Below are 17,099 nucleotides of genomic sequence, written 5' to 3' on the forward strand. Positions count from 1 at the left end.
TTTATAGTCCATGCTTGAATTATTATGTCACAATAAACCCACACTATAATGAATAACTATAAAACACTAATAAAAACATTTTAAAAACAAAACAAAAAAATTAATATTGACAAAATGGCCATACTACCCAAACACTAAATACATGCAAAGCAATTCTAATTAAAATACCAACATCATTCTTATAGAAATAGAAAAGGCAATCATGAAATTCATTTGGAAAAATAAAAGACCGAGAATAGACAAAGCAATCCTTAGCAAGAAGAGTGAAACAGGAGAAATCACAATACCAGACCTTAAACTATACTACAAAGCTATAGTAACAAAAATGGCATGGTAGTGGCACCAAAATAGACATGTAGATCAATGGTACAGAGTAGAAGACACAGAGACAAACTCACATAAATAGTTATTTCATACTAGACAGAGGCACCAAAAACAAAAGCAAAGATAGCCTCTTCAACAAATGGTGATGAGAGTACTGGAAATCCATATGCAACAAAAATGAAACTAAAACCCTATCTCTCACCATGCTTAAAACACATCTAAAAGAGGATCAAGGATCTAGGAATTAGACCAAACACCCTGCACCTTAGGGAAAAGTAGGCCCAAATCTTCATCATGTCAGATTAGGCCCCGACTTCCTTAACAATCTTCCTAAAATACAAGAAATATAATAAAGGGTCAATGGATAGTATGGATTCAAACTGAAAAGCTTCTTCTCAACAAAAGGGAAAAGCAATGAGTTGAAGAGGGAGCCTACAGTATGGGAGCAAATTTTTAGCACATGCACAACAGATATAGCATTGATCTCCACAATATATAAAGAACTAAAAAAAAAAAATTAACACCAAAAAAGAAACAACACAATCAATAAATGGGCTAAGAAACTTCTCAGAAGAAGATACACAGTCAATCAACAAATTTGAAAAAATATTCAACATCTTTAGTAATTAGAGAAATGCAAATCAAAATTACTCTAAGATTTCATCTCACTCCAGTCAGAATGGCTGTTATCAAGAATGCAGACAATGACAAATTTTGGTGAGGATTGGTGGAAAAGGCATACTCATCAATTGCTGGTGGGACTGCAAATTGGTGCAACCAATCTGGAAAGCAGTATGGAGATTCCTTAGGAAACATGGAATGGAACCACCATTTGACCCTGCTATCTCACTCCTCAGTCTATACCCAAAGGACATAAAATCAGCATACTATAGTATTACAGCCACATCAATGTTTATAGCAGCTTAATTCACAATAGCTAAACTGTGGAAGCAACCTAGATGCCCTTCCATGGATAAATAGGTAAATAAACTGTGGTATATATACAAATGGAATATTAATCAGAATTAAGATAGAATAAAATTATGCCATTTTAAAGTAAAACTATGGTGTTGGAGAATATCATGCTAAGCGAAGTAAGCTAATTCCCCAAACCCAAAGGTGGAATGTTCTTTCTGATAAGTGGATGCTGATCCATAATCAGGGGGCATGGAAAAAATGGAGGAACTTTAAGCAAAGGGGAGGCAGTGGAGGAGAAGGGACATGGGGGCAGGAAAGATAATGGAATGAGATAGACATTATTACCCTAGGTACATGTATGACTGCACATATGGTGTAATGCTACATCATGTACACCAGAGAAATGAAAAGTTGTATGGCAATTGTGTACAATGAATAAAAATGCATTCTGCTGCCATATATATCTAATTAGAATAAATAAATTAATTTTAAAATTGCTAAAAACAATTTAAAAACAAAAAGATTTAGCTCATGTGAAAAAAAGAAGTTATTGCTTATAAAAAGTGGAAAAGTGAACAAAAAATTTTAAAATATTAAAGATAAAGTTATAAAAATCATTTTATCTTTTCCATCAAAAAACATGTTTAAAAGGACATAATATAATATACTTGGTATTCTATAAGATTAATTTTAAAAAATTTCTGATATCCTGAAGGGCTCTAAAATAATAATTAAATTGGATCATTTTACTTGCTATTCTGCATCTTTTCATTATTTTAATGAGTTTGCTACTAAGATTACAAGAAAAAAATAACTACTCAAATTTAAATAACATTACTGTCTTTCATACCTTAAATATAACAGTGAGACACCTGTATCACAAAACACACAATTGGGAGTCAGGAAAAAAAAATATATTCATGCACAAGTCAGCTCTCATTGCTGTGACTGAGATACCTGACAAGAAGAAAAACATTTACTTCAGTTCACTGTTGTAGAGGTTCAGTTCACAGTCAGCTGAATCCATTGCTCTTGGAATCTGGTGAAGTATAACATCATTTTGGAAGAGCACAGCAGAGGAAAGTTGCTCTGCTCATGGTGGCCAGGAAGCACAGAGAAAAAGCAAGTTACCAGGGACAAAATATTAACACCAAAGGCTTGCCCCCAATGACCTACTTCCTCTAGCCACATCCTACCTGCCTATAGTCATCACCTGGTCCTGTAGTCCATTCAACTTATTAATCCATCAATGGATTAATCAACTGTTTAAGTTATAGGTCTGTTAATTCTAATCATTTCACCTCTAATCATCAAGACATTCTCTCCTGAGCTTTTGGGGGTTACCTTATATCCAAACCATAACATTGTGATCATGTCTAATTTTATATAATCACAGTAACCATTATTACTGAGTCAAAGACCTAATGTTTCCTTTTGTTAACACATAACACATCTGTCTGTACCTGATAAATCATGAGTTAACAATTGTTGTTGTTTTATAATTGGGTTATAGCTGCAGTCAAGGAAAATAGTTTTTAAATGATGGGTCCATTATTACTTGCTTGGTTTGAGTGAATATATTAAATGAAAATTAGTGTACTAAAATATTCATGATTGTTTAATAACTCAATTCCTAGTCAAAATATAGCTCAATAATGTCTGCAGAGAGCCTGAGTTGATAGTCAAAAAAAGAAGGCATATACAGATGGCAGGTACAGTTCTGATGTAGAATTATATCCTGAACATGGACAGTTATTGTAACTTTTAAAATACATTAGCCCACCTTCCATAAGAAACTGATTTTAGGATGATTTTCACGAAAAATCAAAATTATTCATGTTTTACTAGGTATTACATTTTGTCAGGGCATTGAGAGTGAGGAAAATACAAAGCAACGGGGAGAAAACTGAGAAGCAAAAGAAGGTGACATTGTCACTGTAAATATAACTTTGAGACAAGCTTCCACGTGAACTGTGGAAATACACAGAGAGAACTTTTGTGCCAGTTACTTTGCTCTCACTATTTCCCATTAGTGAAGATTCGCCACACAAATATTTAGCTTTACAATTTTCAAATTCTCTGACCTGACTTCTTTGACAACCACTGGGCTAATTTGACCCTATGAAAGTGGTAGCAGGAGAAATTCTCTGCTCCCCAATGGTTGATCTCTGGAAGAAGCTTACTGGACTCCTGGTGTTTCAACTAATAGCTGAAGTAGGTTAAGCAGCCATGTTATCTATCTAGGAGACAGATAAAGCTGAGAAAATCTGAGGATGCACAGTTATTAGTTCATGAGGCAAGGTTATTGTTTTGTATGCATGTGGAGCTTTCTTGTTTCATTTCTTTCTTTTTTATTACTATTAATATGGAAGGCAGTTGCTGTCCCTGAGGGAGGGACATTGTCAATGTCAGACATTTTTAACTTTGGGCCTTGTGGATATAAAAGGTTGACAGATTTTGAGTCTTCCCTCAAGGATATCATAGAATAGTTGGAAAATGGAAAAAAAATGTTTTTTGAAGTAATAAGTAGTCACAGATTGCTATTAAAATGGCAACATAAAGGGCAAGTGCCAAAGGATTACAGATATAATAGGAGATGAATTCAAACATATTAGGTCAGTCATTTTCAGTAAGTAATCTATTTTTCAGCAAAATGATAAACACATGTCATTAGGTTATGTATAAGTAAAGTGTTTATACAGTAGTCTGAAAGAGTTTAAACCTATCGGTCAAGAAAGCAAAATCACTCAAATACAGTACTGTTTTTCCTTATAAAAAATAATGTGCTGAATGTAAATCAGTTATTTAAAAAGAAATCAGATCTTTCATTTAACAATAAAAAGGGACTAATTTTAACTCCCCAGGATATTTGTATTAACATTTTTAAAATATCACCTAAATGGTTAAAAAGTATGCTGCAGGGAGTGGGGGAATGGGAGGGTTAAATGAACTTTAGATAGAGCAAAGGGGAAATGGGGAGGGAGAAAAAAGGAGGGGGCATACGGGTAGGAAAGATGGTGGAATGCAATGGTCATTATTACCCTAAGTACATGTATGAAGACATGAAGGATATGACTCTACTTTGTGTACAACCAGAGATATAAAAAATTGTGCTCTATATGTGTAATATGGATTGTAATGCATTCTCTTGTCATATATAACAAATTTCAGTCATAACTCTGATCGTCTTTAGCTTATAAATTAATATATAATTTTTTCTCTAAAGACAATCAGAGTTGTGACTGAAATATATAAAATATATGCTGGACAATTATTTAGATGACCTATTCTTTATTTTTTTAAATTTGAATTAATTTATTACATTTGTTTTTTAATTTTAATTTGTTATATATGACAAGAGAATGCATTACAATCCATATTACACATATAAGATACAAAATCTATATATTTATTTTAAATTTATCTTATTTTGAGAAAAATTTAGATTCACAGAAGAGTTACAGAAATTCTCCAGAGTTCACACATTCCTTTTGCCTCATTTTGCCCAATGTTAACTTACATAACCCTACTATGTACTATACATATACATACATATATATATGACTATGTTTATATATACATATATAGGACTATGTATATTACATTCATGTTACATAAAATATAACATATATATGACATACTTGTGGAACAGGGATACTTATATACATTTATTAACTAGGATGAAACATAAGGCAAACATACCTTCCTTATAGCTGAATATATATGCACACACCCAAACATATGTGATCCTAAATGATATATAAGTTTGGGAAATATTTATGTCAATGTTTTACATTAACTTACTTGTCATATATATGTTATATTTTATGTAACATGAATATATAGATTTTGTATCTTATTCTTCTACATAAAATGACTAGTAGCTTCTATACTGATTACATATATTATATAAATTTATTCCAGTATTCAAATTAATAAAGTCAGGAGTGAATAATGACTGTGTAATGTACCTGTTTATATATACATGTGTGTATGTTGTAATCCATAGTTCTACTATGTAATATATATTATATATAATGTGTGTGTATGTATGTGTGTATATATATATATATATATATATATATATATATATATGTATGTTGTAATTAAAACAAAGTAATTTTGAACTTCTAAGAGATTTTGTTTTCTGTGCTTAATAGAATATCTAACCTCTAATTGCACAGATCATTCCTAGTTTTATAAATTTTTGTTGGTAAATCTATAGTATGAAACATTATTTAAATTGCACTAGATTAAAATAACTGGTCTAAAACTTTATATACATGGTATTGTTTGTAATAAGGTAAATATTTACTATATAAAGATATAAGGAAAACATACCTAAAGAACAACATTCCTGGGGCTGTGGTTGTGACTCAGTGGTAGAGTGCTCATCTCGCAGTTGTAAGGCATTGGGTTCAATCCTCAGCACCACATAAACAAAATAAAGAAAATAAAGGTATTGTGTCCATCTACAACTGAAAAAAAAATTAAAAAAAAGAACAACATTCCTTTTGAAACTTGAACAAGAGCAAGGGTGTGTGTGTGTGTGTGTGTGTGTGTGTGTCTATGTACGTGGGTGCGTTTCTTGTCTAGGAATATTCCTGTCTAGGTTAGAAAATAACAGTAACTGAGAAATTCAGTTGCCCATACTTTCCTAAATGACTGTATCAGAAAGCTAAAAGGTAGGTTGACACTTCATTAACAAAACTACAGCAGGGATAATGTCAGAACTATGATTCAGGGCTACAGATATTTTTTACTATTGTTTAAAATGTAAACTTTTTATCTCATTTTTTGATGATCTGATATTGATTAATACACAGATACAGGACATGAAAACAATGTCTAAGAAAAATATCTAATAGTTGATTTAGTATTCTCTATTTTTGATAAGAAAACAGAAGTCTTATTAATGATTACAAAAGAGAAATAAAAATTTCTTACAACTGAAATGAGTGGTAACTGTTATTCATCTTAGGGAACCTCAATAATAGTCATAATTTGATTTACATTTTTGGGGTGACTTGGTGATCCAGAGCAGAAAGTAGAGGCAAAGCTGGGTGAGAAGGCACCCACTTGAAAATAGGGTTGCCAAATTTAGTGAATAAAATATAGGATATAATGATTTTTAAGTATAATTATTTATTGGGCAATATTTGGAATATACTAAATAAAAAAACAACTATTTTGTTAATCTGAATTTGAATTTTACTAGACATCTTATTTAAATTTGACATCTGAATGTAAAGGTCAGTGGTAAGTCCCAGCCAAATCACTGGGCACAACATGTCGTTTAATGTGGTGTCAGTACAACAAGGGAAGTCACAACCCATTGCAGGAAGAAGTAGTGTGGAATGTCAGTTCCAGAAGGAGAAGTGGTGTGACCAAGTGCTTCCAAAATACTATGTTCCTGGTACAGTTTGCTAAACATTGTTCCTCCCTAAAGGGAGCAGTAATATTTGGAGAATTAAATAGCAAATGCATCCTAAAATATTTGGGGGTGATTGACTATCAAAATAGCTATTTACTCTAGCATGATTCATTTAAAAAAAAAATCGAACCTTTTTGTACTATGCCTCCACCAATTCTATAAGTTTGTTACTTTAAATTGAAAAAGAAGTAGTAGCATAAAACTACTTAGACTTATATGAATATTAGGGTGTTTTTTCTTTTTTGAGATGCATGGTTGGTTTTGGGGTTGTATCTAAAACTGGTAAATACAAAGTGGAACTGACCTCCTTTTCTTTTGTTTAAAGTTTTATGATTTTTATATGTTGCATTTTGATTTAAGGTCTAAATTTTGTAATTCTGAATAAGATGTGAGATACAGGTTGATTTTTCCATTTTATTTTATTTAACTACATTTTTGCATATGGGCATGCTTTTAAAAAATCATTGTTTATCTAAAAGGCAACCTTTGTTTTCCACTGAATTTTCTTTACACCTTTGTTAAAGATCAGTTGGCTATATTCATACTGATCCGTTCATTGGCTATTTATTCCATTCTACTAGACTATGTGCCTTTCCTTTTGCTAATATCATACTTTCTTATTATTGCTTCACAAAAAGTCTTGAAATGATGTAATATTAGTTTTCAAACTTTGTTCTTTATTTAGCTTTGTTTTTGCTATCTTAGCTTATTTTTCCATAAACATTTTATAATCAGATTTTCAAAACCTAAAAAAGGTGTCTTGGATATTGATTGCAATTGTTTTAAATAACTGATATATTAACAGTGTTGAATCTTCAAATACAATATATACACTTCTAATGTGAATGGAAAATGATGTACCCTCACTGGATTCAATGTGAAAGTTCTTCAAAATGCTAAATATAGAGTTATTACATGATCCATTTCTTATACCTATATTCAAAATAAATAAAAACATCTCTACACAAAAACATACATGAATGTTTGTAACAATATTATTCATAGGAGTCAAAAAAGTATAAATAGCCTAATGCTCAAAAATTATTGAGTAAAGAGAATATGATATATCTATAAAATGGAATAGTGTTTAACAAGAAAAAGGGTATATGATACAAGATTGATGATCTTTTAAAACATTATACTACGTGTAAGGATTTACTTTAAAAACCTATGTAAATTGTCCAGTGGGGTATTATTAAAAACATATATAAAGAAAATATGGTATATATTTACAATGAAATATCATTTGACCATAGAGAAAAATGGAATCCTATTATTTATGGAAAAATAAATATTAAGTGAAATAAGCACCACATAAGGACAAATAGTACATATTCTCACTCATGTAGTAGCTAACTAAGTTGTTTACCAGAGGTTGTAAGCATGCATTGAAATATCACACTTCACTCCATAAATAGGTACCATTATTATGTGTTTTTAAAAATAACAATTAAGATGAAAATCCCAATGTAATCATGAAAAGATATCAGATTGATCTTATTCCACAAAATAACCGAACAGATATTTTCAAAATATTAAGATTATGAAAGACAAGATGAAGAGACTGTTATTTATGGGAAAGGACAAAAGAGACTTGACAACTAAATGCAAAATGGTAGCCTGGGTTGGATCATTCAATGCACAGTAACAGGAAATCAGTGGCAAACTGATGAAAATTAAATAAAACACATAGTTTAGTAATAGTATTTTAACAAGAGCCATTCTTTGTATTGATATGTGTAGATGATTATGTAAGTTAACATTGGGCAAAACTAGGCAAAAGGAACATGTGAACTCTGGAGAATTTTTGTAACTCTTCTGTGAATCTAAAATTTTCTCACAATAAAATAAATCAAACATAAATATATAGATTTTGTATGTTCTCTTATTCTTCCACATAAAACTACTAGCTTCTATACTAATTCATAGATTATATAAATTTATTCCAGTATTTAAACCAATAAAGTCAGGAGTGAATAATGAAAAATACAATTTAATAGGTATCCAATACATTTTCCAGAATCTGTCAGGAGGAAATAAATCAAATAAATAAACAATGCTACTACACAATGTGTTTGTGAGAGTCTTTATAAAATATTTTTATGAACTATAAGAACCGACATTCTCCCAGTGAAGTTTCCATGATTATGAATTAAAATATTAATTTTTTAAAAATAAGATATCTATAACACTTTATATCTTAACTAAGAACACATTATTTATCAGTATGTTTTTGAGATTGACATTAAATGCTTAGTTGGTATACATTCTATAACTCCTTTAATCAAATGTGGTCTGGAATGGCAGACCTCTAATCAATTGAAAGAATCAGTAAGGAGTAAATTTAAAAAACAAGATAAGCATTACAGTACATTAGATCTTGTATCTAAATTCAAAGGATAAATGCACATTGCCTGCCAAAATTTAGAAATACATTCAGGGGTTTGTATGAATGTACCACTTAGATCTCTGTATAAGACATATACATGATAGTCTGTGTTTCTATTTTAATTTTTATATGTGCAATCAATTGAAGGGCATCTAGGTTGGTTCCACAGTTTAGCTATTGTGAATTGTGCTGCTATAAACATAGATGTTGCTGTGTTCCTGTAATATGCTGTTTTTAAGTCTTTTTGGTATAGACTGAGGAGAGGGACAGTTGGGTCAAATGGTGGTTCTACTTCCATTTTTCCAAGAAATCTCCACATTGCTTTCCATATTGGCTGTACCAATTTGCAGTCCCACCAGCAATGTATGAGTGGACCTTTTTCCCCACATCCTCACCAACACTTATTATTGTTTGTCTTCATAGTAGCTGCCATTCTGACTGGAGGGAGATGAAATTTTAGAGTGGTTTTGGTTTGCATTTCTCTAATTGCTAGTGATGATGAACATTTTTTTTTCATATATCTGTTGAATGAATTTGTATCATTTCTGACACGTCTCTCTTTAGGTCCTTTTTAATCAAGGTCCAAGTTTTTGAAAGTTCAGAAAGTACCCATGTGTTTTTAACAAAATTATATAATATTTTCATCTAGATTATTCCATTATGTCAAAAATACTTTAATTTTTTTTGCAGTGGAATGCTAATTTGAATAGTACAGACAAAAATTAAGAAACTCAAAATCTTCCCATTGATGTTCTACCTTAGTGAATTTTACCATTAATACCAGTCTCATTCCAAGAAAACCAAACACCGTGTACATGTATATATGTAATATACATGCACACACATATTTGTATAGTTCTTGGGTACTCTATTCATTTCTCCAAATACTTACTTATATAATATTGTGATCTACAGACATTGAGATATCTTGTATATCTTAACTGTTATATACTGATAGTGCAGAATCATCAGTGAACAAGGAAAAATTATCATTGTGGCCTAGGCAATGCATGGCATCTACTTACTCCACTGACTTTAATTCAAGCATTTTTCTGCCTTAATAAAAATATTAATCTATTTTAAGTGAATAATATAATTTAGTATCAACATTCTCAGTATATTTATGATTCTCATTGGTGTTCTTACATTCCAGAAAAGCTTTTTGCTAATGATAAAATAAAACCTATAGAAAAAAAATATTAATATTTATTATGGTATTCAAAGTTACTGGGCACTGGGCTTGACATGGATGTTGCATTTATTTCTCACAATAACCCTATGGGGCAGACACTATTTTACTATCCCTTAAATGCAGTGGAGATTAGGTTCAGAAAGCTAAGTGAGTTCATTAATATTACACATATTATATAAATGGAATAATCCAACTTTCCATCATGTTCTCTTAAATTATATAAAAACATGTTCCTTGATCTCTAAAAGAAAAGTGTTGACTATTTTTCCACATATATAGAGAAAGGAGAGAAAGAAAGATGAGTTGAGTGAGAAATGTACAAACAAATTGAGATGATTTGCCAAAAAAAATTAAACTAGCCATATTGATTTAAAATAAAAATTTAGTTAATTTATCTTGAAAATAATTAGTTTTGTGAGATTAAGCATTGGTATATACTTTATCAGTTTTCAAGAAGGTTCACTTAGGTGATGGCAAGCAGTGTTGAAGTGGCTGTGACAGTAAATCAGCTTCGCATCGTGTGCTGTGTATTTCAAAGTGATGGATTATAGGCTGAAAGATCGTGCTGATCTCTGGATATCTTCACTGATAGGCTCAGGTCGGTCCAAAGTCATCCAAATATCTTTGAACATTAATCAGTGCAAATCTCATAGGTTTAGAGATGAAAAGAATGACATGGATAATAAATAACCACCATCTTATATAGGGAGTATTTAAATTAATCAGCAAGAAAGAGAAAGTAAAATAAAATTAGTATTGAAAGGAAATTACTGCAATATGATATTATTAATGGACTTCAGTTTAGTCCACAGTTTTTAACCCTGGAGAATTTTGGGAACAGATAGACACACAGAATATAAATTATATATTCGGAGGTGTTAAATTTCTATTCAATTTTTCAATTTTAAAAGTTGAGACACTATTTATATAAAGGTAAATGCACATATGTTGATTGTTCAATAAATTTTGACATAAATGTATCATATATATGTAAATTTATATTTATATACATATATATGTTCATATATATATATATATATATATTTTTTTTTTTTCCATTACCTCCCAAAATGCCCATATATCCTCTGGTGGTTACTCTGCTCTTCCTTTTCTCTCCTCCACCTCTGCTATCAACCTGTCCCCTGGGCAACTACTGTTTTTTGTTTGTTTATTTGTTTGTTTGTTTGCTTTGTTTTGTTTTTTTATCCAATAGTTTACTAACAATTACTGGAACCTGTAACTTCACATAAATGAAATCATTTAGCTTTTATTCTTTCATGTTTGGCTTTATTTACACAGAATAATATACATGTTTTGGAGATTAATTCATGTCTCAGACTTTTGAACAGTTTTCCACTCTGTAAATATACCATAATTTCTTTACCCGTATCTGGTAAATGCACATTTGGATTGTTTTAATTTTGGATCTATTATGAATAAAACACCTGATACCTTTCCTGTAACACTTCTTCTTCTTTCCTACTTCAGATAAATACCTAGCGATGGAATTACAAGATAATATGGTTAATTCATGTGTGATTTTATAAGAAATTATTTAAAAGTATTACAACATGTTTTTATCCTTTTACTTTCCACTAACAATGCATGAAAGTTCTGGTTCTTCCACAAAATAGCTATATTTAATATTGTCAATATTTTGTCAATAATACTGACAATATTTAATATTGTCAGACTCTTAAGATTTAATTATTCTGATGAGAATACAGGAGTATCTAATTGTAATTTTACTTTGTACTGACTTATACTTAGTTATGTTGAACATACTTTTATGTATATTTATTGCTCTTCATAAATTTGTATTTTAAAATATCTATGTAAATATTTTTTCCATTTCTATTGGGCTATTTTCTATTTACTATGTTATGTTGTAGGATATTATTAATCAGTATGAATGGGTCATTTTTCAAATATATATATATATATATATATATATATATATATATATATATATATATATATTTTCCATAATCTGTGATTTCCCAATTTGTCTTCCATTGATTTTGTGTCCTGAAATTTATTTTCCCATTCTACATCCCTTCGTTTAATTGTAGAAGTCACATATTTCAAAATTTTATATTTTGTTCCATGACACATCTCAAATTATTTTCTATACATAATGTAAGAAAGGCTGTTTATTTTATTTTATTTTTTATTTACATGTATCCAACTTTCCTGTACGATTTTTGAAAGTCTTTTCTTTCTCTTTTGAATTGCATTGATGTTTTAGGCCTTTACATCTGACCTTTATTCTCTTAGAACTATTAATTTGTCTATTTTTATACCAACACCAATTTGAAGTTTTGAAATCATATTGTGTAAGTACTAAAATTTTGTTCTCTTTAGGAAGTTATTTTGGCTTTTTAAAGTATTTAATATTTCTATGTAAATTTTGTAGATTGTTAATTTCTTCAGGAGAAAGATCTAGAGAATTAACTTATGTTAATCTATTTCAATGCAAGAACATCCAATTTTACATGCTTACTAATCATTCTCATCAATGTTTTACAATTTTTAAACTAGAAGTATAACATATCTTTCCTCAAATATACTTCACATATTTGATTTCTTTGATGCAATATAAATTATATTAACATTTATTTTTTAAATATTCCTTGCTAGTTGATGGAAAATCAAAGGAATGACTTTTTATTCTTCGAACTTATAACATTTAATAAGAGGATATGCTTAATTTTCCTAGGATTTTCCATTTGTGGAATCATGGACCTTGTGAAAAAAGCCACTTTTGCATCTCCCTTTTCAATTACTATGTCTTTATTTTTACAGTCTACCCAATTTATGAGTTATTTTTTCACAAAAATGGGTGCTAAATCTTTTCAAATGTTTTTTTCCTTCATCTCAAGTTATTATTATATGTTTTAGAACTTTAATTATCTTCATTAGTTGAATAATACTCATTTACTTTCCCCTATATAAACAAAATGATATCCTGTGATAAACACTACTTATTCATAATGGATTATCCTGTTTTTATATTTTTCTGTGTTGAATTGTAAAAATTATTTTGAGTGATTTTCAATCTATGTTCATGAAAGGTATTGTTCAGTAATTTTCTTTTTTATATTTATTTGTTGTTTGAGTGTAAGAGATATGTGACTCTATAAAATGATTTGGAAGTGTTAATCCTTTTTATATTTTCTAAACTTTTGTGTAAAATTGTGTTGTTGTTTTTTTTCCTAAAACTTGGTTTGAATTCATCATTGAATTCATTTTGGCATTGAGTTTTCAACACTTTTTAAAATACAGATCTATTCTGGTTTACTGTTTCTTCCAGTATAAATTTTGGTGATTTGTCTTCAAGGAGTTCATAAATTTTATGGGTTATCAAATTATATTGCCATAGTTACTCATAACAATCCTTTGTTATCCTTTTCATACATTTAGAATTTGTAAAGATATATCCTTTTTCATTCCTGATATTGGCAACTTGTGTGCCAATATCCTTTTTAATTCCTGTATCATTGTAGCTAACATTTTTTTTTTCTTTCAAATTATGTGATTCTTTTTTTTTTTTTTTTTTTTTTTTTAACCTTTGCTTACAATCTTTATTGAAGTTATACAAAAAGAATCCCCAAAAGTGAAAAAATACATTATATACAAAAACACTCTCTTGGGAGGAAGGTTCTGTTCCCTCTCAACATGCAGTGCTTTCAACTGTAGCTCCAGCCTCCAATGTCCCCTCCACTGCTGCCCGGCTTTCTGCCCGATTCTCAGCCTCTTCCTCCTCCTCCATGTTTTCGGAAACTTCATTTCCACCAGGGACAGCATCCCCGCTGCCTCCATTCACCTCTGGCTCCTGTTTGGCTTTCTTTGCATCATCTTTCCGGGGGCTCTCTTCTTCTGGTTTCCTCTTCTTTCTGACAAGGTGGGAAATATCAGTTACACAATTTGATGAGGAAGCACCATCTGTTGGTTTTCTACTGGCAATCATGGAAACTGAAGAACCTCCTCCACTACAAGTGAAACCTGAAGTAGAACTCTCCACCAGTGTAGCTTTCAGAGCCAATTCAGCTACATTCCCACTATGCTGGGACTCTTTCGCATCTTCTATTTTCTCTCTAATTTCAGGTAGTAATTCCTTCAACTCCTCAATTTCTTTCTCATATTCAGTAGATGATCCTTCAGCCTCCTTCATCTGTTCATTTAGTACAGCCATTCTCTTCTCAATGACTTCAATAGATTTGTTGAACTGTGCCACTGCCTCGTCATACTGAGAGTTATATCCATAGGCCAAACCAAGCTGGTAGTGAGTTTCTGCAAGAAGACGATCATGGGCTTCTAGATAATGCTCTTGCAGGTTTAGGCAAGCCTGGAACTCCTCCACAGCTTGGATATAGTTCTCAGATTCAACACTAACTTCTCCAAGTTTAAGATGTGCCTGTGCAGCATAAAGCTGGGCTTCTTTTGTTTCTTGCCTTTTAAAAATGATCTTTGCTAAGTCCAGCATATCCCAAGCAAGCTCTAGGTTCCCAATCTCCTCTTCTTCATTTTCTTGAAGAGACTTATTTTCAAGAATTGATTCATTTGGTGTTTCTTCTGCCTTGTCATTTTCTTTATCTTCCTCTTCTGAGCCTTCAGTTTCTTCACCCTCTTTCATCTGTTCTTCTCTCTCTTCTGTCTCTTCATTAGCAGCTATCTTAACTTTGTCTTCAGGTGTTTTCTCTGTGGCCCTCTGGGCTACCTTGGTCTCAACCCCATCTCCAGCTGCCTCAGACTCTTCTACAGGCAGCTTAGTCTTCTCCTGGCTAGGAATTAGCTCCGCCCTGACCTTCTCCTCTACCTCTGAGCCATCTTTTGTTTCTGTCAATCTTTCTGCAGAAGTCTTTGGTTCAATAGGAGTCTGATCTCCTGCAGCTGACAGTCCATTGAATGCAACATCTTTAGAGAAAACCGTGCCTTCCTGCCCTGGCTTCTGAGAGACCTCTGATCCAGCCTCTGCAGCTGAGACCTCTTCAGCTTCTGTTGTCACCACCTCTGACTCTTCAGCAGAATGTACTTCTTGCTCTACCAGTTGCTCAAGGACAGCCTTTCCTGGGTCATTTTCAGAGGTAGCTACTGGTTCCTTTACTTCATTCCCACCCACATCCACTGGCTTGACTGTTGGCTCTACAGATTCTGCTTCTACCTCCACTGCAGTGCCCTGCTTTTCTAGAGTCACTATAGGCTGCTCTTCTGAAGCTTCCTCTGGCTTCTCCCCTATACTCACAATTACTTCTCCCTGCTTCTCCTGACCTCCTTTTTCTCTGCACTCTTCTTTCTCAACTTCAGTTCCAGAAACTGATTTTCCTTCCTCAGCATCTGATGCTTCCTGTTCTGGCTTCTCAGAAGTGACCTCAGGTTCATTCGGTCCTTCTGGTGCTGATGCTCCTTTTGCCTCTTCAGAAGTTTCAGTTAACTGATTTGAAGTCGAGTCAACTTTTTCTTGTAACTTCTCTGCAGGCTCACTTATATCCATATCTTCTCTTCCACCCTTCTCCATTTCATTCTCCTGTTCTTTACCAGTTTCAGGCTTTGCCAAAGACTTGCATTCTGATTTTTTGGCTTCTTTTTCTCCCATGGCGTCATAAACCTGTTCTCTCAACTCTTCCCTTGCTTCCTCATCTATGTTATCGTTATTTTCTACCAGAGACTCATCTTCTGTTTTTTCTTCTTCTTCTTCCACATGCACACCTTCCAAGGCATTTCCCAACACACCATTCTCCATTCTTGCTAATTCCAATAGTGATTTTCCATAGAAAAAGAAGGCTTCTCCACATTCATTAGCAGTTTCTCCATACTTCTTACCTAAAAGACTAGCTGCTTCCTGGAATGCATTGACAGCTGCTGGAATATCCCCCATCACTAGATGTTTCTGTCCTAATCCCAATAGTCTTTTAGCTTCACTATCCACATCCAGGCTTTTCACTTTATCTGCAGAGGTAGAAGGAGCTGGAGCATCTTCAATTTTGTCGGCGGAAACCAGTTCCGCGGCGATGGCAGCAGTGGCTGTGGACTCTGTGGCCATCGTTCCCCTCAAGTGGTGGACCTGTGAGCGGAATGGAACCTGTGAGGAAAACAGGGATTTCTGGACGCCAGAGACTTATTAGGGGACAGAAAATGGCAGATTAGGGAACCCTCGCCGCTGGGGCCCCAAAATTATGTGATTCTTAAAGAAACAATTTTGGTTTTGGGATTTTCTCTATCATTTGACCATTTTATCTATCACTTATTTCTTCTCTTTATAATTTTATTCCTTCTGATTTTATCTTTTGCTTTTCTTTTTCTACATTTTCAAAAGGAAACTGAAATTATTGGTTCTAACCTTTTGTTGGTCACTAGCATGGACTTTTTAATTTCTCATATTCTCTGTTCATCATTTTAATTGCTTTCCACAAAATTTAGCATATTGTGATGTTATTTTTACTTCTTTGAAATATTTTTAATATGCTCTTGTGTTATATTTTTAGATCAAGGGCTTTAGAATTGTATAGCTTAATTTGTAAGTATTTGGAATATTTCTGGTGTTTTATTATTGATTTCTAACTTAATTCAGTTTTAATATAAACATGTTTATATAATTTTGCTTTCTAAAACATTAGTGCAATATTCTGTAGTGCAGTATGTGAAATATTTTATTGAATATTCATTGTGCTCTGGCTGCACATGTATATTCTAAATGTATTTGGTTCCTCATATTGCAAATACCAATTAAGTTAACTGGGTAGAAAGTGTTGCTCAAATCTTCCATATACTTTGTAATTTTTTGTCTATTTTTGCAATTACTTGAGGAGTTAAAATTATCTTCTATAATTGTCAATTTATCT

At 31.9% G+C, this 17,099-nt stretch overlaps 1 protein-coding gene across 1 annotated transcript; it reads right to left on the reverse strand.

The window, feature by feature from the left end:
• Positions 1-13,827: 13,827 nt before the first annotated feature.
• LOC124076032 (nuclear autoantigenic sperm protein) lies at positions 13,828-16,414 on the reverse strand. The gene has a single exon (XM_046419758.2). It carries the CDS (start codon positions 16,298-16,300, stop codon positions 13,931-13,933), a length of 2,370 nt encoding a protein of 789 aa, XP_046275714.1. The 5' UTR covers positions 16,301-16,414; the 3' UTR covers positions 13,828-13,930.
• Positions 16,415-17,099: the final 685 nt, after the last annotated feature.

Source organism: Marmota monax, unplaced genomic scaffold, assembly GCF_021218885.2.
Source record: "Marmota monax isolate L192 unplaced genomic scaffold, Marmota_monax_Labrador192_F-V1.1 WCK01_AAM20220418_F8-fsc00019, whole genome shotgun sequence".
Lineage (NCBI taxonomy): Eukaryota > Metazoa > Chordata > Mammalia > Rodentia > Sciuridae > Marmota > Marmota monax.